This window comes from Zosterops lateralis (assembly GCF_965231275.1).
Source record: "Zosterops lateralis genome assembly, chromosome: W".
In the NCBI taxonomy this organism is placed as follows: Eukaryota; Metazoa; Chordata; class Aves; order Passeriformes; family Zosteropidae; genus Zosterops; species Zosterops lateralis.
The window spans coordinates 19982120-20007551 of record NC_139801.1 but is presented as its reverse complement, the minus strand read 5'-3'; the positions used below and the strand labels follow the sequence as shown (position 1 = coordinate 20007551).

Genomic DNA, 25432 nt, shown 5'->3' with positions numbered 1-25432 from the left:
CAAGTTCTGTTCTATCACAGCAGGCACTGCAAAGCCCGGGTTTGTATCTGCTGAGAAGAATAATTCAAGAAGATGAGTGACCTATTGCAAACTTGATTTATTCAAGAGTTAAAGCCTCCAGACCTACATGAATGGAGTTTTTAAAGCACTGAACACCACATGCCTCCCAACCAGGGTACCAGACTTTTCTCAGGAGTTGGCAGCACCAAAGACAAACCTTCATAAAACACACACCCAGTTCCCTGGCTTGCAAACTGCAGAAGTAACAGTTTAAAAGAAAACAAGAGCAACAAATGTTTTTTGTTGCCAAATATCACCTCACAGAAAGGAAACTTTCTTCCTACAGCGATAATTCAGGTAAATCAGAAAGAGCAAGTGACAAACACCTCTGAGCAAGAGTTCAAGGGCAAAGGTGCTACACCAGCCCAATGCAAAATAGGTATTAAGTTATTCAGCTGCTACAGTATCAAAAAAGGAAAAGTGGCTTGGGGTTTAAACACATTATTTTAGAAACAGACATGCAGAGGGTGAGCTGAGGCAGAATTTACAGTGGTAACTCTTCCTGTACAGGGCATAGAACCAGTTTCCTTTATCACCCCTCCTCACCTGTGTGCAGGTGCACTCCTCTATTGGTTGTAAAATCAGGAACTACATTTAGACCACAGCAGATCACACATTCCAAAGTTTCATAACAAACCACAGCTACTCTCACCTACTCAAGCCTGAAGGGCTGCAATACCACTACTTATAGATCATCCATTTCACAAACATTAGATGGGTTAGATTAAATTTTTTCTACTTGAAAAAGGCCAGAGAATATGTTCTTTCCAAAAAGTTCTATCTCTCCACGCATGAGACTTTAAAGTTCACTTCATGCCAATTCACAAAAAGCAGAGAAACACTAGAACCAGATGCTTATGGGACTGCACTGAAGTCACAATACAGCAACACCAATCTTACTAAGCCCAAATTCACAGGCAGAGACACTACTAAAATTTATAGGTTACACAGCTCCTAGAATCTCTGCACCACCATTCCAGCCATGCGTGGAGATGACATGGAGCATCAGAGAGGTCTCCAAAGCCATGCTCGGCCCTCTTCTGCCAGAGGCTCTGATCACACAATCCATTGCAGAAGTGATTCAACTGTAACACAACCACGGATTATGGAATTTCAAAAAAATAACTCAATTAGAAAGATACTTGATACTCTTCAGAATTCAATACACCATTGCTGACCAACCTCCCGCCCCTTGTCAGGTTTTCCTTTCATAAGTGCCTGTTTAAATCGAAGACACTTCTTGGTTTGATGCCACAGAACCAAAGGGAAAGATGAAAGAAGGATTTTACAGCAGACAGCAAAGGGCAGCTCAGAAAAGCAAGATGAAATATCAATCTGGAAGGTAAAACAGCTGTATTACTTCATACAGACCTTGGAGTTCAGTGCTGTGATTATTCATTACAGCACTTTGATAATGTCACTGGCTTACATCTTCATTTCAAATCAGCTTTGTTCCAAAGCAACAAGTCTTACAGACAGCACTGAGAGCTGGTGACGGCCATACCCAGGTTTCCATGCCACAAATGGTGAGATTAAAACAAAAGATGAGTTTAAAACAAGAGGGGAAACTTCCTTACTCTCTGACCACAACTGATGAAGCAATAGAACACTGAAAGGAACAGATCAGCTCAGGTCTGGAGCAGTGAGTATGTTCTGGGGAGTGGAACTGCTGAGCCACTAATGCATAATTAGCTCAAACTAGTTAGACCTGTAAAAGGTTTTGGGTGGGCTTTTCTTTAGCATTTACCTCAGAAGAGGGAAAGGGAAGGAGAGCCACTATGACAAAGCCAAAGGAGAGCATGTGCTAACTTTACCATGCACAGATTCTTTCTGGAGACCAGAAAACACAGATGTAAACACCAACACCACAGAACTTAGTTTTTTCTAATTTAGAGCTCTATTAAGTGAGTGATAATACATTTGTTTATCAGTGTTGGAGGGAAAAAGCCAATGGAAGATGCTGCAAGGCATTGTTTGCTGTTGATCTGACATCTCCCAGCACATGTGCAGCTCCAGCTGTGCCTGCAGCTGGGAACTCATCTAATCCCACTGAAAGTGCCATGCTTGAAACCCTTCAAACCCAGCCAGGGTATACAAAACCCTAAACAAAACATTAGGTAAGTTTAAAACACATTAAGCAAGGCTAATGGTAATCATGGCAAAGAACATACACAAACAGGTTGAAATACTTTAGAGACTTAATTAGGAAAAAATTCTACCATCAGTACCTTTGTACTTCCGTAGTAAAAAAAAGGAAGCATACATTATTCTTGAAAATTATCATTTTACACCTGTTCATTAATTTAGCTACTAAATAGCATTAGAAGTGGCCATGACCATTTTTTGGAAATATATATGCTTTTATTTAATTATATTGAAGCTGTTAAAGCATTTTATTATGAGCTGAAATGTCCAGCTCATAAGAAATTCCCTTCTTTCTTTAAATTATCAATGAATAATTTTAATAAAGATTTAACAACAAAAACTGTCAATCATGAATACAATGAGGATGAAAACTAAAGGGAGATAGAAAGGAGTACACTAAATTACAGCATGGAGAAAGCAGATATTTAGGTGAACTTTAGCCTACCTTAAACTGAGCCTAAGCTTCCAATTTCTGTCAAGTCTGTACACACAGTGAACAAAAACATCCTTATATTGTCTTGAGAAATGAATGAGTAATTTCATCTTATTTCCATCTGGCAAGTGGCTTCCCAATGGCATTTACCAGTATTTGGCAGTAGAAGTAAATATACAAAAGAAATTAACTGCTTTGTTATTGCCTCTGCCTGAGAGAAGAGCTATGACTAGTACAAGAATATTGGAGAAAAAAATTAAGTGTACTTACAGTTGCAAGGGATGTAAACTACACACACAAGAGTAGACTTGAGCAGCTGAAAGTAATAATTATATTGAATTTACAACCCTCCCACCACCCCACCCCCCCCCCCCCCCCAAAAAAAAAACAAACCTCCTGATGTGATAGGACTTGATAGAAAAATTAAATAAGGAGCTAGGAATGTCACCAAAAGATTAGAAAGTAATTTGTAGCACAAAAGTTCAGCAAATTTTGTCGCAACACAATAAAACTTCTCAAAGTCTGGCTAAATTGATCATCTTGGAATGCTACTGATAGTCCTCCATTTCTGTGGTATTCCTAGAGGCACTCAAAAATGGAAGTAGAAGTCAAACGAAGGGGAAGAAGGAGGAAAGTCAAACACAAAGTAGTCTCAAATCTGCACTTGTTCCTTTCCCTCAGCAATACACCCACCCCGAGGGTGTCCTTTGGTGTGCCCACAGCATTCCCAGTCTGGAGTGACCCAGGGAATGGGAGAGGGAGCACAGCTGGGGCACAGCCTGACCTTCCTCCAGCCACCTGCAAGGCACAACAGATGAACCACATCCAAGCTCTGGCTGCAGGCAGCAGCATGAACTGACAAAGTTTGTGTGCTCAAGCCAAACTGCACAAATAACCTGCTGATCACCAACAAGTGCAAATGTGTCCATGGATTCATGGAATTGTTAAGGTTGGAAAAGCCCTTTAAGGTCCTGAAGTCCAACCAGCAGCCCAGCACCACCACATTCAGTACCATGTGCTCAAGTACCACATCTAGGAGTTTTTGAACACCTCCAGGATGCCCATTTCCCTGGACAGTTTGTGTTAATGCTTGACAATCCTTTCTGTGAAGAAATTTTTCCTGATATGTAATCCAATTCTCCCCTGGTGCAACCTAAAGCTGTTTCCTCTGCTCCTGTCCCTTGTTACCTGGAGAAGCAGAGCCCTGATGCTGGCATCTAAGAGAAAGCACCAGTGCAAGCTCAACAGAGAAGTGACCAAGGAGGAATTCCCTATCCTGCATCCAGTGACACAGAGAATATTCAGAGGAGAGACTCTGGGAGAGGCCCCAGTTCACACAGCTGAAGCCACAGACTCTCCTGGATCACAGTAGCCATCCTGTAGAACACGTGCCATGCAATTCATGGACTGAGATTAAGGTGCTTTGGCATCCAAATTCACTTACAGCCTTCACTGTCATTTGGGCTTTAACTTTGACAACCAGCAGTTTCCCCAAATATCCACAGAGAAATGCTAGAGCATCTGCAGATATCAGCCACACCTCCTGTCAATTCAGACAGCAGCTGTGGGATCTCATGTTTATTCCCAATACCACCTGGTACTTTTCAGTTCACCTAAAATCACTCAGTTACCAATTCCTGAAGCAAAATTAATTAAGCACGCCTACTGTCACTCTGTCCTTTCTGCAATCAGAAGAGCTCAATATCTGGTGCAGCAATAAAAAAAAAGAATTATTACAAAGGAAGCAATTGATCTAAAAGCAAATCTTGCACTGAGATCTCAAGATAAAAAAACCAAAAAACTAACAGGGAGGAAAAAACATGGAACCTCTTGCAATCTTGTATGTTTTTTGCCTAATTACTGTAATTAAGCTGAAGGAAGTGGCATCAACCCAACAAATTACGCTCCGTGGAAGAATAAAAAAGATCATAACTTAGTTTTACAAATTAGTTTTGCAAAAAAAAAAAAGTAACAGGGGATCTGTACTCCTATTAATTGTTCTTATAACTGATTGCTACTTTATTTGACCACTACACATTTAATGGCTACCATTAATTTCACATGAAATATTCCTTGCTCTGTTAAAACTGCCCTAAAATGGTTGTAAATAGTCTAATTGTCAATCTCTAGCAAGAACTTGCACAGCAAAAGTTGTACAGCTAAAGTGGACTTAATTACCCACTCTATATTGGGATGGCTTTCAGCTTTCTATCAACAGCATCAAGGAGATGCCTGGGCCACAAAAAAATCCAAAAAAAGACAACAACCAAAACAAGCCCTCCCCATGCACACACAAAAAATCCTAAACACACCCACACCCAATTTCACAACTGATTTTTGCCCCCTTCTATTTACTGTGAAATATGCTGCTATTGCTGTAAGGCAGTAAGCAAATATTAACAATTCGTGACACACAAATGGTCACAGAAATCCAGATGAACATTAGAAATCAAATAACAGCAGGCAAACAAGGATTAAACTGAAAACATCCTCTGTGGGCCTCATTTACTGTGTTGGAGATACGATGTAAGAAGCTGGAATAAAACCCAGTAGACTTTTCCATGACCTCTTCTCTCCCCTTTTCCTCCATGAATATTGAAATGGAAGAAAGCCTCAGGACTGTGCACCACATTCATGCCTTTGCCAACATCTGCAAGCTTTCCCCTGGAGGATTTTCTGATCCTTGGGGTGTGGTGGGCACTGAGGTCTGCACAGCTCCAATATCAGTGCCAGACCAAGGTCCCTGCATTTTAGAACTCACAGAGGAAGTTTTGCTCTGGGGGAGAGTGTTTGAGATTTTTTTAGAGAGCGAGGGCATGATTTATATTTGGAATGAGGTTTGAACTACCCCAGCCTGGGCCTCACTTTGAGGCCTGTGAAGGCTGTGGCGCAGTTAGAAATTAGTCTGTGAGGCTTGTGGTGCAGTTAAAATTAGATGTTAAGGTGTTAATGAGGGATACTGGGTTTTCTAGAGGTTAATAAGTATAGTTATTAGTGCGAACACCTTAGCCACCTTAAGGAAAAGTAAAACAATGTTTGTTTGCATTTTTCCCTGTGCTGTATGCCAATGAGAATGTAACTGTATATGTAAACTATATCAAAGTGTATATAACCTGCCATTTTAGACAAAATAAATGGAGAATGTAGCATTAGCCACATTGGCTGGATCTGTGTTTGCTCCTGTCCAACTTCTCATTATTTTAAGGGTCCGCTCACTTTAGGAGAGAAGATGTTTGCCTATGTCAATAAAATGCTGCCCATAATAGCATTTCTAATTTAAACAGTCACATGGCCCCATAATATTTTTTCCTCAGACATCAGGCCACCATCACCACCAAACTGAGTCAGGACAGCTGTAATTATTTCCCAGATTCTGATGTGTTTCTTATCCATACAATTTTCAAAAGTAAAAAAAAAAATATCAAGACTTAGAGAAAAAGAAGACATTAAAATGCTGTCATATTTTACCAAGATTCTAACAAACTCATTTTCTTTTATTACTATGAGAAGACTAATAAATAGATATCATTTAAATTATTTGTTCACCTACTCTTCCCCTTGATGAAGCCCATAAAAGGCTCACCTTCACAAACAAACACCCTTATAGGAGTCACATTTCCCAAAGGAACTTAGTCTCATAATTTAGAAAGATCCCAAGATTCAAAAATCCTTTTATACAGTCAAGTTAATTAGATATTGGTGTTTATTGGAACACACTAAAATGTTAGAAAAAATTAAATGATAAACTGACTTCTTTTATCACTGTGATATCTGACATTTATCAATCCTGACTAAATATTGAAACACTAAGTAAAATACCATGTCCAAACAGACATTTTACTATTCTCTTCCTTTTTAAAGTATTTCTCTATCACCAAGATTTTAAATAAACATGCATGCAAAATACTTAGACATACTGAATTCCAAATTGCTTGACTTTTTAGTGCAATATAGCCCATCCTGGTTATACACTCTGCCCTACAATCAAATATACAATGTTACATTTCCATTGACTTAGTACACAAGAAATTTGATTTTGTTTAGTTAAAAGAATTCTATTCTCCTAGTTAGAGTAAAAAAAGAAAATTGAGATTGGCTAGTATTTATTGTTATATTAAACCCAGAGAACTCAAAAAGAAACTTTTATAAGCATCAGGACCAAAGCAGAACTTCACAGGGTAAAAGGATCATATTAAAAATAATTTGGAAATTATCTGTCTTAGCAGATTCCATTAATTTCAATAGTAAAAGTCAGTGCCCCATGAGGTTGACTGGTAAGCACAGCTTTGATAGTTGATCAATAGAAATAAGGATAAAATGTTGGGAAATTAGTCCTCCATAAATGAATGTTTAAACTGGCTTTGTGGTGGATGGTATCAAATAAATCTAATGAGTTAAATGGAAGCTTCACAAAGCAGCCCTTTCAACCTAACCACATGTCAACACAAATGTTGTGTCATGGCTCCTGCACCCCTTGGAGCAGAATTCCTTGGGTTTAAGCAGCCACATCAGAGGGCAGTGGCTGCCTTGGAAGAGGCCCCACACTAGCACAAGGAAGATGCATTGCCCATTCTCCCCATCACTCTGACCAATGATCACTTGAACAAGTTCACTTCACCCCAATAGTTTCAATATCCTGGGACACTGGAAGGTTTCAAGCATTCTAAATGTCACTCTGAAAACCAAACAGCAAGGCAGACATTTGGTGACAGCCACATCTGTGAGTGTCGCTCAGTAAATGGGGTGGAGCCACTGATATTTTTTGGGTGATGGCCAGATGGATGTTTTACTGTGTCTTCTGTGGATCATGCACAATTTGGGTCTGCCCCTCTGGGCAGTCTTTGAAAACACAGATAAATAAATATAAATTAGCTATTAATGAGACTTTCAATGAGAGGAAAAGGAGGCAGCAAACCAAGACGACCAGAAGCAGCAGGGTTAAAATTCTGCAAAACAACACATCTGTTTGAAATATAGACAAGTGCAATGGCACAGGTTATAAATGCTGAAAGAACCTGAGTTCACTGAAGACAAAACACAATGAAGACTTTACTACATGTAAAGATGTGGCCTCTGGCTTAGAAAAAACATCAACTGGTGGAAGCTGAGAAGTATTTCTGTTTAATCAATTCTGTGTACATCAAGCAGCAGACATTTTATATATATTAACATGTATTTATTCTTTTGACTTGAGTTTTGCACATAAAACCCATGGAGAGGGCATCATTTGTCTACAAACACAGAATCACTGCAGGTCAGCAGTGTGAGAAACTGGAATCAGGCCATGAATCAGACACATTTTGTCAGTTTATACTTTTGTGGTAAAAAAAAAAAAAAAATCCACATTATATTTCTTTTGATAGAAAGTAGATTTAGGAGGAAGTGTAGGATGTGCTAACCGTGGTTCTGCTGAAAGATGCAGGGGACAATTCTTTAATATAGCCTTGAAAGAACTATTTCACAAGTAAGGTCATAAATTTTGCTTATAACAAAGGCTTTGTTTACAGTAGGGTTTTATTTATTTAAGCAAATACATTGTTATTCCTAGAACTCTGCTGCAAGTTTTCAGGAGAGTGAAATATTGGCGCATAATCTATTTAATAGTCAGCACCAACTGTCCTGGTAAGCAGCTGGTCTGCTCTCCATGCTTTCCTCTAGACTTTTTTATTCTTCCCCTACTTCACTTGGGTCTCAAATTCCCAGCCAATGCTCAGCTGAAGAACCTGCACTGGAACTCTCAGCTGGAGTTTCCTTTACCAACACTGAGGAAGTTGCCAGAAAATGTATCTACAGCTACAAACACCTCGGAAGGCAAAAGGAATTGTTTTAAAACCATTCTGCACTGAACTACTGAACACAGACCTAGAATTGCCAAGCAATTGACCACCAACTCATCATCAGTGCATTTTATGTACATTTCCAGATATCAATTCTTGCATGTGAAAAAGAAGCCACACTTGAGGAAAATTGCTACAGTGGATAATCTTAACAGTTCATTGAAGAAAGGATTGCTGTCAAATCCATAGAATGATTTCATCATATCATCACAGAATGGTTTGGGTTAGAAGGGACCTTAAAGATCATCTTGTTCCAACCCCTGCCATAGGCAGAGACACCTTCCACTAGGGCTGCTTAGAGCTCCATCCAACCTGGCCTTGAGCACTTTCACGTTGAAAGTAACTAGATTCATATTAAATAGATTTTTAGATTTTTTATCTAACCTAAATTTCCATGAAAAATGCAGTTGCATACTTGAAGAGGAGCACCTTTTGCAGGTTATTCTTTCTGTTTTGACATTAGAGAAAGCATTCCTCCCAGTCTAATCTCTTTATTTATTCATACAGAAGGGGTTTTTTGTCCACGAATATAGATTTCTATTTGGTTAAAAACAAACAAACCCCATTTCTTTTTGCAGCTCAACACAGAATTTTTTTAATTCAACTTCTGAATTTCTTTTTCAAATTCATAGAATAAACACTCTCTGTAAGAGCATTATAGATCAAGACTACTTCACAAATGTATTCATATTTCATGCTAATTAGTCTTTGTACACAATCCCTGTCTCTGCAGTGTCAGTACATGTGTCTCTGTCCTCAGCTCCTCGTTAAATGTGCTGGGCTTTATTTGAGCACTGCATCACCAAGCGTCAATCAGACAGTTGGGAATGCAGACCTGCCTTTCTTCCCCTGCTGGATTTTAGCAAGCTCATACATGCAAAAGCTCCAGCTCCTTAGAAAAACAAGGCATGGAGGAGGTACAGAAGGTACTAACTACTACCAGAGGTATCACACAGTGGGCTGGAATTCCAGACTTCTGAAATGTGTGGGTATTGAACATTTGTGTGTCACCAGCAGTGATTCTTACACTTCTCTAATGGGAACCTCCAACACCTTAAATGCTGGAAAAAACCCACTAAACCAACTTCCTTTGTAGGAGAAACCCAATGCCTTTGGGAGTTCACCTTCCCCTGGCTTTTTTATATTCACAACTGCTCTTCCATCTTTCCTCTTCAAGATTTTCATTCTCATATTCTGAGGGTTCAGGTATAACAAATTAATACATGAATTCTGTAAGCAGTCATCTAAAATATATCACATTATAACTAAGACAACTCTATCACAACATTGATGTAAATATACAGAAGAGTTTTTTTTAGACAACACGTGCCTGTCCCCACTCCAATTCCATTTAAATTCTCTTTAAATTCTTCTGCTGAAGCTTTCTAACAAAATTACTAATTGAAACCTGCAGAAAATCTGAGCAGCAAGGGCTTTGTTACTAATATTTTTCACAAGTTTTTCAGTGCCAGAGATTTCTTAACCAAAAGATGGCCTTGCAGCAGGCACACACACACGAGTCTCTCCAGTCTCAGTTTGCCATGTGGCACTGAAAAGGCAGGTTGATAATCAGTTTGCACCTGCAGAACTACTCCAGTCACTCAGTAACCAGCAGGATTCCTTATTTCAGATCCTTGCTCCTCAAGTCTCCAGCAGGGAACTCTCACCTGTCCCAGTGATGTTCCCAAAGGGTTTAGAACTGCCAATTAAACTAAAACTGAAAGAATGGCCTCCACATTAGAGCATCTGACCTGGATTCAGAACAGACAGAATGCTGATTCTGAAAATGGACTCCATTTCTACAAGAACTGTGTGGAATACATTATGCTGTACCTCCAATCAATCCATGAATAATGATAGCAGCCTTCAAATAGCCCAGTCCTCAAACTATTTCCCACCTGTCTCTTAATCTACACACAATTTAATTTGCACAAAGGCTGTTGGTATTCAATTTTCTGAAGGTGCAATTATTGCAATTCTTTATGTAATACTGATTAAGATAACATCCAAACTTCTCTATCAGAACCCTCTTATGGAACAACAATGCTCTGAAAAAATACTAACTCTGCTGCAGATGTAAAGAAAGCAAGCTCCAGGAATAACAAACTGGAGATAGGAAAATTGCATCTCTCTGACCCATTGTGGTAGTTTGACATTAGGGAATTGATTTTTTCAGGAAGTTATAGTTAAACCAATTAGTGACTGGTTTTGAAAGTGATAGCTACTATAGTCAATAAAGGAATTATAAGTCTCTGTGAACACACAAGGTTAAATATCAGAGGATCCTGGGAAACTTCCCTTTTCCCTTCCGGCTGGTCCCCAGGGCTCCATGGAGCGGCCCAGGCCAGCTGGGCCTGCCACTCCTCCCTGTGGGGGGGAAGCCAGCCCTGGCCTGACCGTGCCTCGGGCCCCCCACCAGCCAGCAGCTGGCAGGGGAGGGTGAGGCTACACCTTAACATCAGCTAATTTTAAAGCCTACCCCGAGCTAGCCGAGCCGGGGGAGATGCCCGATGCCTGCCGGGCCCCTGATAACATCTACGGCCCTGTTGGGTCAGGCCCACCCCGATGGTCACCGAGGCAGGGGGGACAGGAGGCATCTACCAGCCAGGCCACTCTGAGATCCCTCATGGTGAAGTTCTCTTCCCCCCCTCCCCTTGGCTTTTGAAAATCCTAGAGGCTGCTGCCCGGCAGAGATCACATGACCATCTCCTGGCCCGGGCGAGAATGTTAGCTCTTTCCTGGTACAGATGAAGCTTTTAAAACTCTAATCCTCCTTTTGAGTAAAAAAAGAAAAGGACAGAGTGAAATCTAGAGAAGACACAGCATGAGACAGAAGCCAGATGAAGAGAGAGTGAAAGACTAATTGGGAGAAAGGAGTGAGGAGTTGCCTCATTCTGGCTGGACTTCTCTTGTGAAACCATGGAGAATGGACTAATTTTCCCAGTAACATATGAATGCTGTTAGGGGGATGCAGAGATCTAGTTATAGTTGTGGATTGATATTACAGATTTAATGGAGAACTCTGAACAGAGGAAGATAAAGTGATGTGTAGCCCTTTGCTCCCAGGGAAAAGGGAAGCCTCTGTTCCTCAAGATGAAGATGATTTTTGGAAATAGAAGAAGAGGACCTTTGTTTTATACTAGAAGAGGCATCCTTAAATGGTACCCTAAAATAAGCAGACATGACCCATATGCAGTGTTGGGAAAGCTGCTAATGGGAGGGACTTCACAGAAACAGGTTTCCTGGGCAGCTGTTTTTGTGAGAGTTAAGACTCACAAGATAACTGTTCTATGTTGTCAGTGGGGAAATTCCATGGAAGTTCCAAGAGAGACTCCTCTCCTAAAGAACTGATGAAAGATTATTTTTAAATTGTGAAACTGACTGAAAGTCACAGGTTTTGTCTCTTTATGTTGTTTGTAAGAAAGTGAACACTAGTGGGGGAGGAGAAAAAGTGTTTTGAAAGTTTTATTTTGATTCTCATTTTCTTCTTTTAGTGTGTGTTAATAAATCTATCTTTGTAACCTTCAAGTTGGGCCTGATTGCTTTTCTCCTAATCCTATCTCATAATATCACAGCAGAAAAGACACTCAAACCACTACACTAAATTTGACCAACAGAGACAGGTGAACGTGAAACCATTACGTGAATTGGTGTTTCTGCCTGGTTACAAACAAAACCATCACACCCATCCCTCTTGATTTTTCCCCCCTTATGAATCTACCACAAAGCTTTTAAAAGCGGAGTCTCAAGAGACACAACCCAAGTGTGCCACAGCTTGAGACTGCAATGAAATTCCTACCTCTGTGCGACCCTAAAGCATGAGCATTCTGAAAGTGGTATTTATATAAGATTTTACAGGAAAAGAAGACAATAAACGAAAATAGCACAACTGACACTGAGCCTAATTTCTGAAAATAGCCCAAATAGATTTTATTTTTTAATCTGGGATATTCTTCATTTACTGTCACATGATCAAAACTAGAATTAGTAGATCACACCAACAGGATGTATTTTACGCAGTATGTATTTTCAAAATAAATTGCTTTCTTAGTGACTCCATATCACAAACTACCTTTGACATAGAAATTAAGTTACTGAAAGGTGAGGGCATTAAAATGCTGTTTGAAATAAAATATTAAGAACTTATATTTACAATCTTTACCTCCTAATTGGAACTTCTGCTTTCTTTTAGACCCTTCTGAACACTATGCTCATTTCAATCCTTTTGTCCCATGATGAATGAAATGGGTCCTGATGCTCTTGAAATAAGATTTGGACTCTAAAATAACTCTAAGATCATTTAAGAATTTAAAAAATATATAAAATACATCAAAATACAGAGATATACATATATAATTCTATGCTAGATAATAATTTCAGGCAGCAGTTTATTTAAACCATGCAAAGCTTTTTTCACTCTTGAGTTTGAGAGTTTACCTATTGGATACATCCAGTGGAAAAGGAAAGTGAAAAATAGTTAACTAACAACTCACTCCTTTATGGTACTTGAATTTATTCTGTTGCCAAAAAACAACAATTTCAAATACATCCAAAGATGAAAACAAACCAATCTGCTGCACTTCTGTGTGAAACAGATATGAAGACTGATGACCTATGTGTTCAATCCAAGGAAATGAAATTCCTCTGCCACACAGCACTGGGTGACCCTACACTGCAAAGCTGATCCTCCTCTGTTTTGGATTCCCATCCTGCTGCAAAGGAGAGGCTGAGGAGGGAAAGGAATTGAACAAACACAGCCTGAATAATCAGCAGACCAAGGGAGCCACCTGCAGTTTGCAATACTGAAGCAAATTCAGGATGAGTTCAGAGGTTTTTCTTCCTTTTTCTGTTGACAAAGCAGCATAGGTAGCTGAGCTAGTGCAACATAGCAGTGCTTAACACCTGAGATTTCTGCATTAAACTGAGTCTTGCTGCCTCACACCTACAAATACAGCTGTCTTAAAGGAAATCTGGCCACAGCTGAATCCACTGAAAACTTGCAAATGTTGAAGTTCTCTGATGAATTAGATCTGGGCTTCTCAGCATAGCAAATTCAAAGCCATTTTTTAAAAGTACTCATTGCTGCTCCTTGTATTTACAAGTCTCAAATGCAAATGAATGCAAAGTTTTCCTTCAAGTTTAATGGTGCACTAACCTATTATATATTATTTATATACATTATTATATACATATTCTATATATTATACATATAAAAATCAAAACCTGAACACTTAGTTCATGTTTTGTTCAATTGCAGCTTACATGGAAATTTTTTTTTTGTCTTGTCTCTTCCCACTCAAATTCCCATAATGTGAAAAAATACAACTCAACTATTAAGACTTTACTTCATTTTGAAAACATATGAAAATGATTGCTGAATTGTATTTTAAAAGTCTAATTGTAAAGCAATAGAACTCTGATTGAGAAGTTTTCCCTTGAGGCAAGTTGGATGGATAACAAATTCTGTATTGGAATAATGCCAGTAGTTATAGACTATTATGTACTAATTACTATCTTTACAGACCTACTGTACACATAATTAATTTCTTCTGAGCACTACTATCATTCTTGACTGGCAAAATACACAACCTAAATTACAAGATCCAGAAATTAACATGATCCTTTTTAGGGAGAAGGCATTAGCTTGCTTTGCAGTGTTTTGCAATTAGACCATCAATTAAACATCGAGAAATGATTTTGATAGCAGCAGGCCCAGCACTGATTATTGTCACAGGCCTGAGTATGGGATGTGTCACAACAGTGCAGCCTTTACCTGCACCTGTTAGGAGACACGTCAGCATTCAATTCTACATGGATTTAACATTCCATCAACTAAATAGGAGCTTTCTGACATCGTATTCTGTTGCAATAGGACATGAAATAAAGATGCTTGACGCCAGTCAGAAGGCAGTAGAAATCAGAAGGCTTTATTTACAATTCATTCAGCCCTTTTATAACATGCTTCGCTAAGAAGGCACATTATTGGTCCATAGGACTGACACCTCTCCCATTGGCTAAGTAACAGAAATAACAAACAACACCTGTTGTTATGGGAAAGGAATATTGTTTACACAAGGCTGTTTTGGGAAAAAGAAAACTGTTGAAAAGTTTCCCTTGGGAAGAGCTAGCAATTCTCTGCTCAGAAAATATTGGGTCCACAATATTCCACCAAGCACTGAAGACATGACAGTGCTGCTGGTGGCCAGAGAGAAAATTTCATATCAGTTAAGGGACAAAAGCAAAGTTTGGTAAAAGAGCGCTTGACATAACACATCCTGCTTAAATGATTTCAAAGATTTAAGTAGGTTCTTGACAAGAACGCTAATATTTTAAACTGTTAATTTCAGTTGTTGGGAGTTTTAGGTCATTCTACAGAATTAAATCATACACACCCCCAACTGCATTAAAAAGCAGTAGCCCAGGTTTCCTGAGATATATATTCACATTGGATTAATAATATAGCAAGCAAAAATTAATGTTCAGCTTGTTATATATATTTTATACAAAGTTGGTTTTTCGCAAGATGTGTGCTATATAGTGAATAATGTTGTGGTAAGGATATAGAATATAAGTTTTTTATTTCTGCTTTTAGAAAATTAGGTATAGTGGTAATAACTGATGTAATATGCTTAAACTGTCTGTTTGGTCAGGATAACATTCAGCGAACATGTAAAGAGGACCCTGCTATTGATACACCAACTATCAGCATCTACCACCTGAAGAAAGCATGGACCAAGGCCCAAGCTGGACACGATAAAAAGGACACAGCCACGAAACACGCATGCTCTAAAAAGGCGGACCCAAGGAGGGGCCATGCAAAACAGTTCCTGGAATATGGAAATTAGTTTATGGAATTTTATGAATATTCATATATCGATATAACAGGAAGGGTATTTAACGAGTGTCTTTGAGAAAGCAAAGTGTGGACTTGGCTGAATGCCAAGTCACCCGGCCGGCCGTACTTGGGTTTTTTTATCTCCTAATTGTCTTAATTATTTTATTAAACATAGTTTTTTAAAATTTACCAAAAAGTGAACCTTGTTTTTCACAAGCTTCATAACAATATTTTTCCCCAAAAGTACCACTTCCCTTCAGCTCCGGCTGCATTCCTCTAAAACAGCACTCAAACAGCAAGGCAGCTCACAGCTTAGTGACAGCCAACATAAGTAATTTGGGGAGTATCCTAAAACAAAACTATGTTAAATGAGAAAAATTCACCAAGTGTTTTTCTCATTGTACCAAAGAATCATTAATAGAATTCAGAGGTTTAATCAAATTTCAGTGCTGCAACTTACACAAAATCACAAATTTTTAATAAATGTCTACACTACCATTTCTTTTACTTCAGTTACCATTCCCACTGGCATTCCAAAATTCCACAGAATACAAGACAGTAAATACTAAGTCATCACAACTGCTTTTGGCAATTATCAGTTTGCTTCCAGTCATCCCTGTGTTTATTTTACATGCTGACTGTGCTCTTGAGAGAATATCACATGCATTTCTATTTGACTTTCTATCACTCTCCTATAACGTACTTGGAGACCACCTCATGAAATAGGACTAAAGCAAGAGAGAAATCTGATCCCAGATGATACCTGAAATAAGTATTTGGGACATTATTGAGCTGCTTAAGGCAAAAGGGGAGAATGAAAGGTGAACACCATTCCATGTTTCTCTTTGCAGATGGCAGGAAAAAAGTTGCTTCTGGCATGCAATTCTTTGGGTCTGCGCTGCAACTAAATGCTCTGAGTCTTTTTGACTTCCAGGTTTTCAAGTTTAAAAAAACCCATGAACTCAGACAGACAACTCTGCCTTTCTGCAGCAGCCAAGTAAGGTTTTCATATCCTGAATATTATGCAGAAGCATTTTTAATGTGCATCCTTTGCTATGGCATCTTATTTTCTACAACCATTAACTGAACTACACAAGGAAAAATATCTGCAAGGCTATCAGTACACTAAGCTATTTGAGCAGTTTCTGTTGTTCCTAGTTTTACAACTGTGCAACTATGTCAACAAGAATTTCTTCTCATTGGAAACTGTCAGCTATGTCAAAAATTCAAGAGGGTTTTTTTGGCATTTTTAATGAAGAAGCTTTTCAGGAATTCCAAAACATTTCCTCAGATTTCTGATGAAAGAATTCAACTCAAAGCAGAAGCTTGTCCTTTTCATTAAGAAGGGGCTCTTGCCATTCTGTCATCTGCTGCTGGGCATTCTTTCCCTTAAAGGTCTTCCTGTCACACCAAAAGAAGCGACCAATTCCACATCATTTTACCCTCCCTGCAGTGCTAAGAACCAAGAGTCAATCCAGCTTGGGCATGGAAAAGAATGTTAAATTACTGCAAAGGATGCTTTTGAATTACTGCATGGAACAGCTGAACATTTAGACCAGAAAGTGATTCCAAGGTGTGCTGCAAAAGGAGAATTCTAATGGCATAAATTTGCTAACTACTGAAAAGAATATGAATCTATCTTATGAAAAACAGCCATGACCAACTCTTGGAAGAGGTTTCAAAAGAACACAGAAAAAAAACACATTCAGAAATAATTCAAGGAAACTACTCAAGAAATAGTTCATTAGAGTCCTCTGAGAGCCCTTTCTGAGTTCATCTTTTTTAATACTGTATGAGTAAAACCTGCTGTTCTTATTCCAGAAATTCTCAGCTAAGAATAATAATGCAAATAAACATGGTTTTAGGATCAGAATTTAAATTTAATTATAATTTCATTAGAAGAAAACTCATATCTGTCTGCAATATACAGTGCACTTTTAAAAGGTATTATTGCAAAAACGTTCCTCCTCTCATGCTGTAAAGTGAAGGAGGAGTAATTTTTGTAATAGACTGTTATGCTTAATATGTTTTAAATCATCTTCCGGCTATAAAGCCATGATATTAATTCCATGGTATTGCACAAAGCATAAAAGAAACTGCCATTGAACAGTTTTAAACTTAATAAAAGCACAATAAAGAGTCAAGTAAGAATGTACCTTTCATTTGGGTTCCAAAGGTAAGTGCCAATTTTGCAAACAGCTCCGGGTCTTCGAATTTATCTTCTTCAGCTTTTACCCAAAAGCTGTTTTCTCCTATTTCTTGAGGCTCAATCTGAAAGGAAAACAGCATCACCAGAGTCAATAAGGAGGGTTTTCAACAGCCAAGTTAAGACTAACACTACAGAACTTCTGTGAGAACTGGGCTGAATGAAGTTTAACCCCGTTCTGGGATGTTCTCTCCCTACTGCTTCCTGCACAAACACCATGAGCTGGAGCTGCCCTCTGGCCACAAATGAGCTTGGTTGTACTTCTCCCATTCAGCAAGTTTTCCAAACACAACTAATAACAGCAGCTGGCCTTTAAAGTGTTCTAGCCCTCTCTTGATTCCTTTCTACAGAGTTCCCAAACTCTTCAGCACTTCTTCCCTGCTACCTGAGAACTGGATGGAAGAACTTCCCAGGAAATGAACTGTCCATGGGGACGTTGCAGAGACTCAGTATGAGCTCTCTACTGCCTATAATAAAGAAAGAAAATGCTCTGCAATACAGAAGCTGAAAGATGACTTTTCACGTGTGACTCAGAACTGCTATTTCTCTTTTCAAAAAATATTCCCCCAATAGCTTTGAACACATTATTATTGTTTATAAGTCGGTTTAAATACCAAGTAATTGCCAAGGGCTATTTCACTTCAAGATGACATGCAGTGAAATTCAGCAATACTGCCTTTGTCAGCTTCACTCCAATTTCCCTGCAACACCCTGGTCCCTCCACCTATCAGCCCTGCTTTAGCAGCAGCTCCAGGGAAGACATTTTAAAAACTACCTTAATCCAAGACTAATGAGCAAGACATGTGGCAGTGGGTTGATGAGTGCTAATGGTTATCCTTTGCTGATATGTTATGTGTTAATGTTGCATAGTTCATGCCCTGTTACCCCTTATTCTCCCTATTCTTAGGACCATAAAGCTGTTACCTGTCAATCTTGTTGTTTACATGGCACCTGGCCCTGCCAGTCAACCAGAGACCTCTCCCAGTGTCTGGAAACTTCTGGGAAGAGTCCCGGGTGATTGGTTAGAGTCAGAGTTTCCCCCTTCTACAAGTTATATTATGCACCCTGAATCCCTGTCATTGGTCCCCATGCTCTGCCGTCCCACGTGTTCCTTCCCCTCCTTTAAAAACTGTAACGTTCAGGTGTTCGAGGTCTCTCCATCTCTCTGTCTCCCTGTTACTCAGAGCCTCGGCCCTGAGGTGGAATAAACCTCAGTTGCTGCCTTCACGGAGGGTACCATCTCTCAATCCATCCGCGCCTTAGTAGTGACTCTGCTTCACTGGCTCAAAGACCCCTGTGTTGCAGTGGTGCCAGGGCTGGCCAAGCCAGCGACACCTGGGAGGAAGCCACTGTAAAGACAGTTACAGCAAAAGGGGCTAAATTAAACAGTAAGAATTTTATTTCTCAAATGATGGCTCCTTAAAAGTGATGATCAAACAGACTTTCCACTTTCTCCATGGGCAGGAGATCTCTGGCACCATTCCCATAGCACTTAAGCAAAGCATCCATCTGCAGCTCCTTCCCATTGTCACAGCCAGTGCTCACAGACACATTAGAAATTATTCCTATAAACTCCCCAATGGAACTGATCACAGTGAAATTGGCTGCAATTACCAGTATGTATTATAAAATAAAAGCTTGCTTTTCTCTCTGTTTACAGGACAGTAGTCCATGTCCTACTGAAGCACTGATTTAGAAGAATTAAAGACTTTAGTTAAAATAAATATCGCTGAGGTAAGGGAGCTAAGACTTCCCTTTTGATAACACAAGCCAGACTGAAGGAACTGATAAATCATTGAAGGAACTGATAAATCATGGAAGCTGTCAAACTAGGCTTTTGCATCCTGAATAATCAATAGACCCCATGTGAGGCATTGATTTAGAAGAATTAAAGACTGTAGTCAAAATAGATAGTGCTGAGATAATGTAGCTAGGACTTCCCTTTTGCTAACAGAAGCCAGACTGAAAGAACTGATAAATCTTGGAAGGAACTGATAAATCAGGGAAGCTGTCAAACTAGGCTTTTGCATCCTGAATAATCAATAGACCCCATGAATACAACACAATCATAAATCAAACAGTCCTGGAAAAACCAGGATTTAGCTGTCACGAACACTAAAGGTTAAAAAGTCAAGGGAGGAAGACCCATCTTACTTCATCATTTTGGGACCCCACCCTATAGAAAAGACCACCGACCCATTTCAAAGAACAAACTACGCATGCTTGATGGCTTTTTGGGCTAATTACCATACAAAGCGGGGAATGGGATGTACCAGAGTTATGAATATGCATTTGTGTTTTGGGTATTCAATACTCCTGTACATAAAAGACCCTGTGATGATCTGTAAATTGCGCGTGTGTTTCTGGGAGCTATCCCGCACGCTGCCCAGCGTCGTAATAAACATACACTTTCTAACTTTAAACTGTTAGAGAGTCTTTGTCCGTCATAGTTGGATATTGGTATTAGATCAATATCCATAGTTTTTTAATAAATCACTACAGTTACAAAAATCCTGCAATGCTATCCCTTATCCAGCCATTTCTCCCCAAGATGCTTAATTCCTGCTCCCACAACAAAGGAAAGTTATCACTTATCCTTTTATGCAGATTATTTTATAAGCATTACAGAAAAAGTAAAGATTTTCAAACTGATTTTAAAATTTATTTAAATTAATACTCTAAACATGGCTGGCTGTTTTATATCATTCTAGTTAAATATACTGAAAGCCTGTTTTTAAACTACAACCACTAGATACACTTTCAGATTGTTTTAGAACATCTCCAAATATTTTGAAATTATTTGAAATCATTGAAGCATTAATTCTTCTGCCAAAAGAAACTATAAATTGGCATGCCATGCATTTCCACACAGGCTCTCTCAACCTTCTAGATTCATCTTCCAAAATTGGTGGGATTATTCTGTTGTTTTGTTATCTCAAAGAAAGAGCCTTTTGACCACTCGGAATTTAAAGGAACCACACAGCATGGAATATATAAAAGTTCTCCTTTCATTTGCCTTGATGATTTGGTGATTTTGGTACTTTTTCCTACACTAAACATCAACATATCTGTCATATTTTATACCACTAAAAATCTGCCAACCACAACTTTAGAATGCAATGATTTAGTCTTGATAACAGACACAATTATCCAATACCCCACATTTATTTTCTTTATATGGAAGGAGCAGTGGCTACACTGATCACAAAGAGGTTTTAAAACAACCCACCCCAGCACACATCTGGATGTTTGCATAAACTTCTCCTGTTAGAGAGGGACGGGATATACTGAGAGGCAAGTAATAACTGGGAACTGCTTTAAGGGTTTGATTGCAAATCAGATTGTGCTTGCACTTTATTGCTCAAGTATTGTTTATATTTTAAGATGGTTTTAAGAATGAAATGTGATTAAATACAACCATGTTAAGACACTGGAAGCTCATGGTGCCCAAACCTTTCCCTTGAGCAGTCCCATGGCTCCTCACGGTGGCCACAGCCCTGCTCCAGCACATCACTAACTGAGAACCACCAATAAATATCTGGGATAAATAAACAACAAGTAACATTAAGGCCTGATATCAGCAATCTCTGAACTCACAGCTACATTAAGCATCACAAATATAAAAAGCTTAAGTTGGTTTGTTTTGCCAGGTATGTGTGCAAGCTGCTTTGAAACAGTTTGCAGATAAATACATATCTATATACAACTTGATGCAAAGCTGCACTTCATGTTCACTGCACCTGATACAATGCATTGGAAGTAAGTTGGCTTCCTGGGATACTTGGTACAACAATAAGTTCTGCCAAGATAAATCTCATTTAAAAATCCATCGCTACATGGCACCAAGCCTATCTGTGAAGGAGAGGAAGGAACATCATCCCCACACCTCCTGTCATACCTTTGACCAGTTGATTCTCTTCATGGAGACTTCCAGGTTATACTTCTTCTTCTCCTTCATCCCATGTGGCAATGCTGGCATCACCGGGAAGGGAGCAAAGGAAACCCCTCCAAGAGAAGGTGGCATCGGGGGTCCCCCAAAAGGTGGCAGTGGAGGGATTGCTCCCCCGGGCAGAGGAGGAGGAGGAGGCGGCCCTGCTCCCCCGGGCAGAGGAGGAGGAGGAGGAGGCCCTGCTCTCCCGGGCAGAGGAGGAGGAGGAGGAGGCCCTGCTCTCCCGGGCAGAGGAGGAGGAGGAGGAGGCCCTGCTCTCCCGGGCAGAGGAGGAGGAGGAGGAGGCCCTGCTCCCCCGGGCAGAGGAGGAGGTGGTGGCATGGCTCCACCAGGCAGAGGAGGAGGTGGTGGAGGAAGTGATGCACCAGGTAATAGAGGGGGGGGAGGAATTACTGCTCCATCTGGCAAGGGAGGTGGTGCAGGAATTGTTGGTCCACCAGGGAGGGGAGGAGAGGGGATGGCTCCACCAGGGAGTGAAGGTGCTGGAGATGGCAGGGCATTCTCACTTGGGAGGGCTGGAGGTACTGCTGGGACTTCTGTCAGGCCTGGACCCTGAAACATAAAAGAGGAATTCTTTTCATCAGTGACAGGAGGCAGTTTGATACGAAGCTGAACCATCCAGGATGGTTTTTAGCCAACTGCACCTCAAGAAAGTGAGAAATGTAACTGTTCTCCTATTTAAATGGGAAACAATAACAATAGATTATACCACATACCATAAAGCTGCCAAGTAAACTGAATAACCTAGCATTGTTATAAAAAAAATTGTTTCAATTTTAAAGAAAATTTAATAGTAGCAGTAACTTAAGTGAACAGAACAGCATTTTATTTCTTACCAATGCACAAAACATTTATCCCACTTAGGGTACCCCGGCAAGCTGGGGCATCAGAGATGAGAATAACCATGCTAAATTTTAACAACACTCATCTGCTGCTGGGAAAATTTCCCCCAGCAATCAGTGGAGCAGCTATTGCAGTGCAAGAGGTCAGAGGACCACAGTTGTTCATAACTATATTCTGACATCTGGAGGGGTGGAGGGTGTGCAACAACCTGCCCTGCTGTCTTTGAAATCTGAGGGTGCTTCTTTTGTGAGAGGAAGAAAGAGCAATCACAATATCCATTCTAATAAGTTCTTACTAATTAAAAAGGAAGAGAAACAGCAGGATGTCAAACCATCAGAGGGGTGAGTGCAGCTACAAATAAGCGTCATCATATTCTATGGGGAGCATAACATTAGAAAAGGGAACAGATACTAGAATTACATGGTTAGTTAACCAATGATCAGCATTACTGTGAATGCCCGGTCAATGTCTGGATAATCTGAACTGTGTTAGAATCAATAAAACAGGATTTACAATTAATTCCATGAAAAGTACATTTTTTACCTTGCACAAGGCATGTGTTTCTTCAGCCCACAAGTTATAATGCACCAGTTGCTGGGGAACTCATTAAAACAGTCAAATTTGTGTAACACTGGCTTGAAGGAATTTGTAACAAACGTGAAAATTGGCAAGAAGGAAGTAAGAACAGGAATGTCTATCTCCACCTTAGTGTCCAAATAGGAAGTGAGATCACAGGCATTAAGACAGCAAAAATAAAGATAAAAAGGAAACAGGCAGACCTTGCCTAGCATTGAAGGAGTACAAAATAAGCCAGACTGAGTCAAAAGTGCTGAACCATAATATCGGTTAGTTCCTATAAGGTATAAATGACCTGTCGAAAACCCAAAGCTGGTGTAAGAACTAACAAATAAAACAGCCTTATATAAAAGTGTAAGACACTTCCAAAACAAAAACTTTCTGCAAATCATACAGAAGCAGCAATAAACAAATACCTGCAGGGGGAAAAAAAAAAATCAGGCTGGATGCAAGAATTTTATAGCCTAAGGAACATTTTTTCTCAATAAAGCAGGTTCCTGTGACAGGTTGAATACACTACTGTTTGAAAAATGTTACCTTCATTAACTATCCTTAGTAACTTATGCTGGCTGCAAAAGAAATCAATACACCTCTAACAGACAGTCCAAATGCCAGAGAGACAAGTTACTCTGGGACAATTTCTTTTTAACTCCTTCTCAAAAAAAAAAAAAAAAAAAAAAAAATCAACTCAGCTGTGGAATTTAATGTGATATAGTTTATTACCTGGATCCGGAGCTGTTTGACTTCTGTTTCAAGTTCTTTGATTTTCTCTTCTCGTTTCTGCAGCTCTGCTTGTGCCTCTTGTCGAGCTGTGAACTCTTCATCAAACTGTAATGATTTAACCAGTACAGGAGAGTTTGTCCAGTTATGTCCACACCAGAGCCTATCTTGGCAGGAATTATTTGAACAATATCAGAGCTGGAGCAATTGATGCACTTCTAACTCTTTTAGCAGCAGTTTTCCAACATGTTCACTTTTAGTACCACAATTTCTTCCATCGATAAGTCAATGACAGAGAACCATCCAGATCCAGCTATTCAGTTCAGGTTTTTCCCTCCAAGAGAACACTGCAGACTCCTCAAACCAAACTCAAGTACGCATCTATTGCAGCAAGCTTAAATTCATTAACAATTAAACCTGCAATCATCATGTTCAAGAACATGTTCTGCCATTTGGCCTGAAAATGCCTACTTAGGCCAGACCAGGAAAAAAAAAAAAAAATCAAAATTTTGAATTATTTCAATACACACCTCCATAATGCATGAAATTCAGTACTATTGCAGCTAATATAGCACATTAATTCCTTTTTTTTTTAAGCTTATAACTGCAGTTATTAAATTATGACTTCCAGGACAGAAGAGCAGCAAGGAGAATTTTTCCCATCAGTTATCTACAGCAAAGGAATACAACTGAAGAGATGTACAGTTAATGCTACTCAGTTGCTTTGGATTTCAGACTCAACTGCATCTGAGCCTTTCCCACACACAACCACAGAGCTTTAAATATGAAAGCACATTCTGTCTGTAAGATCCACTATTTCCCAGTTTTAGCTGGGAAACAAGCTGACTGTGTTCCTGTCAGGATTCTGTTCCACACCTTAAAGAGAACCATGAGTAGGACTTACCTTTCTGGAAAATTCTGCTGCTTTCTTTTCACTCTCTTCTACTTTAGCTTTGTCCACACATGCATCTAGAATTTAAATAAAATACCACACACAAGTCAAGTCAAACATATCACAGCTCTGAGATGCTTCCAACCATAATTACCCTGTGAACCCATGACACAAAAGCAACAGGTACTTTTTTTTTTGACCCTGTCTCATTTCATTAAAGGCTACAGCATTTGGTCTGGTACTCCACAAGTACATCTGTAGCTTACATGCATATTTCCCGAACACTGAAAAAATTCACAGTCAGTGTAAGTCTAGACAGAAGAACACAAAGAAAACCAAGGTAAAACTGCTTAAAGAGTACAAACCAACAAGATGTGTAAAATTAATGTCCATCCTTCCTCTGTTTTTAAAATCTGGGTCCATGCCACTGCAGTGCAGCACTATCTGTGACACGCATTCTTCTATGATCTTGTAATACTGAGGTCTGAAACAGGAAACATTTACAAGACAATAAGAACATGAACAAGCCATTATACAATTGGGGAGGGGGGCAACTAACTCCTAATTATCTGAGTTCTATAACTGCCAGAAGTATCAAGCTCAAACTCTTATTTGTTAATATTTTGAATATGGTGCCTTGACCTTGCTAAGACACCGTGCTGCACATAAGAAGTTTACACTGAAAAGACCAGATCCAAGGCATGTGGGAGTATTTTCAATTATCAGTTGTACAACTTCCATGTTCTTTGAAGCAATGAAGGTATCAAACTTGAATAAAGAAAGTGTCCAATGAGTAAAGAGGTTTTCAGGATGAGGGTGTTAGACTAACACAATTACACTATTAAAAACACTATTATATTTACTAAGATCTTTTTAATACTAACATGGAGCAAAAAGATAAATAACACATCAGTCTCAGAGTGAATTTTTAGGCAT

At 39.4% G+C, this 25432-nt stretch overlaps 1 protein-coding gene across 11 annotated transcripts in view; it reads right to left on the bottom strand.

Moving 5' to 3' along the window:
* The window catches only part of LOC310922121 (protein diaphanous homolog 2-like), a gene marked incomplete at its 5' end in the record, with an annotated part of 248534 nt that overhangs the window by 186913 nt on the left and 36189 nt on the right, over positions 1 to 25432 (bottom strand). For all 11 annotated transcript variants that reach the window (XM_083882510.1, XM_083882509.1, XM_083882507.1 and 8 more), the window contains 5 exons: positions 17467 to 17581; positions 21415 to 22017; positions 23608 to 23712; positions 24509 to 24573; positions 24862 to 24980. In XM_083882510.1, the coding sequence (XP_083738636.1) occupies positions 17467 to 17581; positions 21415 to 22017; positions 23608 to 23712; positions 24509 to 24573; positions 24862 to 24980 (1007 nt within the window). The remainder of the gene's footprint in view (positions 1 to 17466; positions 17582 to 21414; positions 22018 to 23607; positions 23713 to 24508; positions 24574 to 24861; positions 24981 to 25432) is intronic.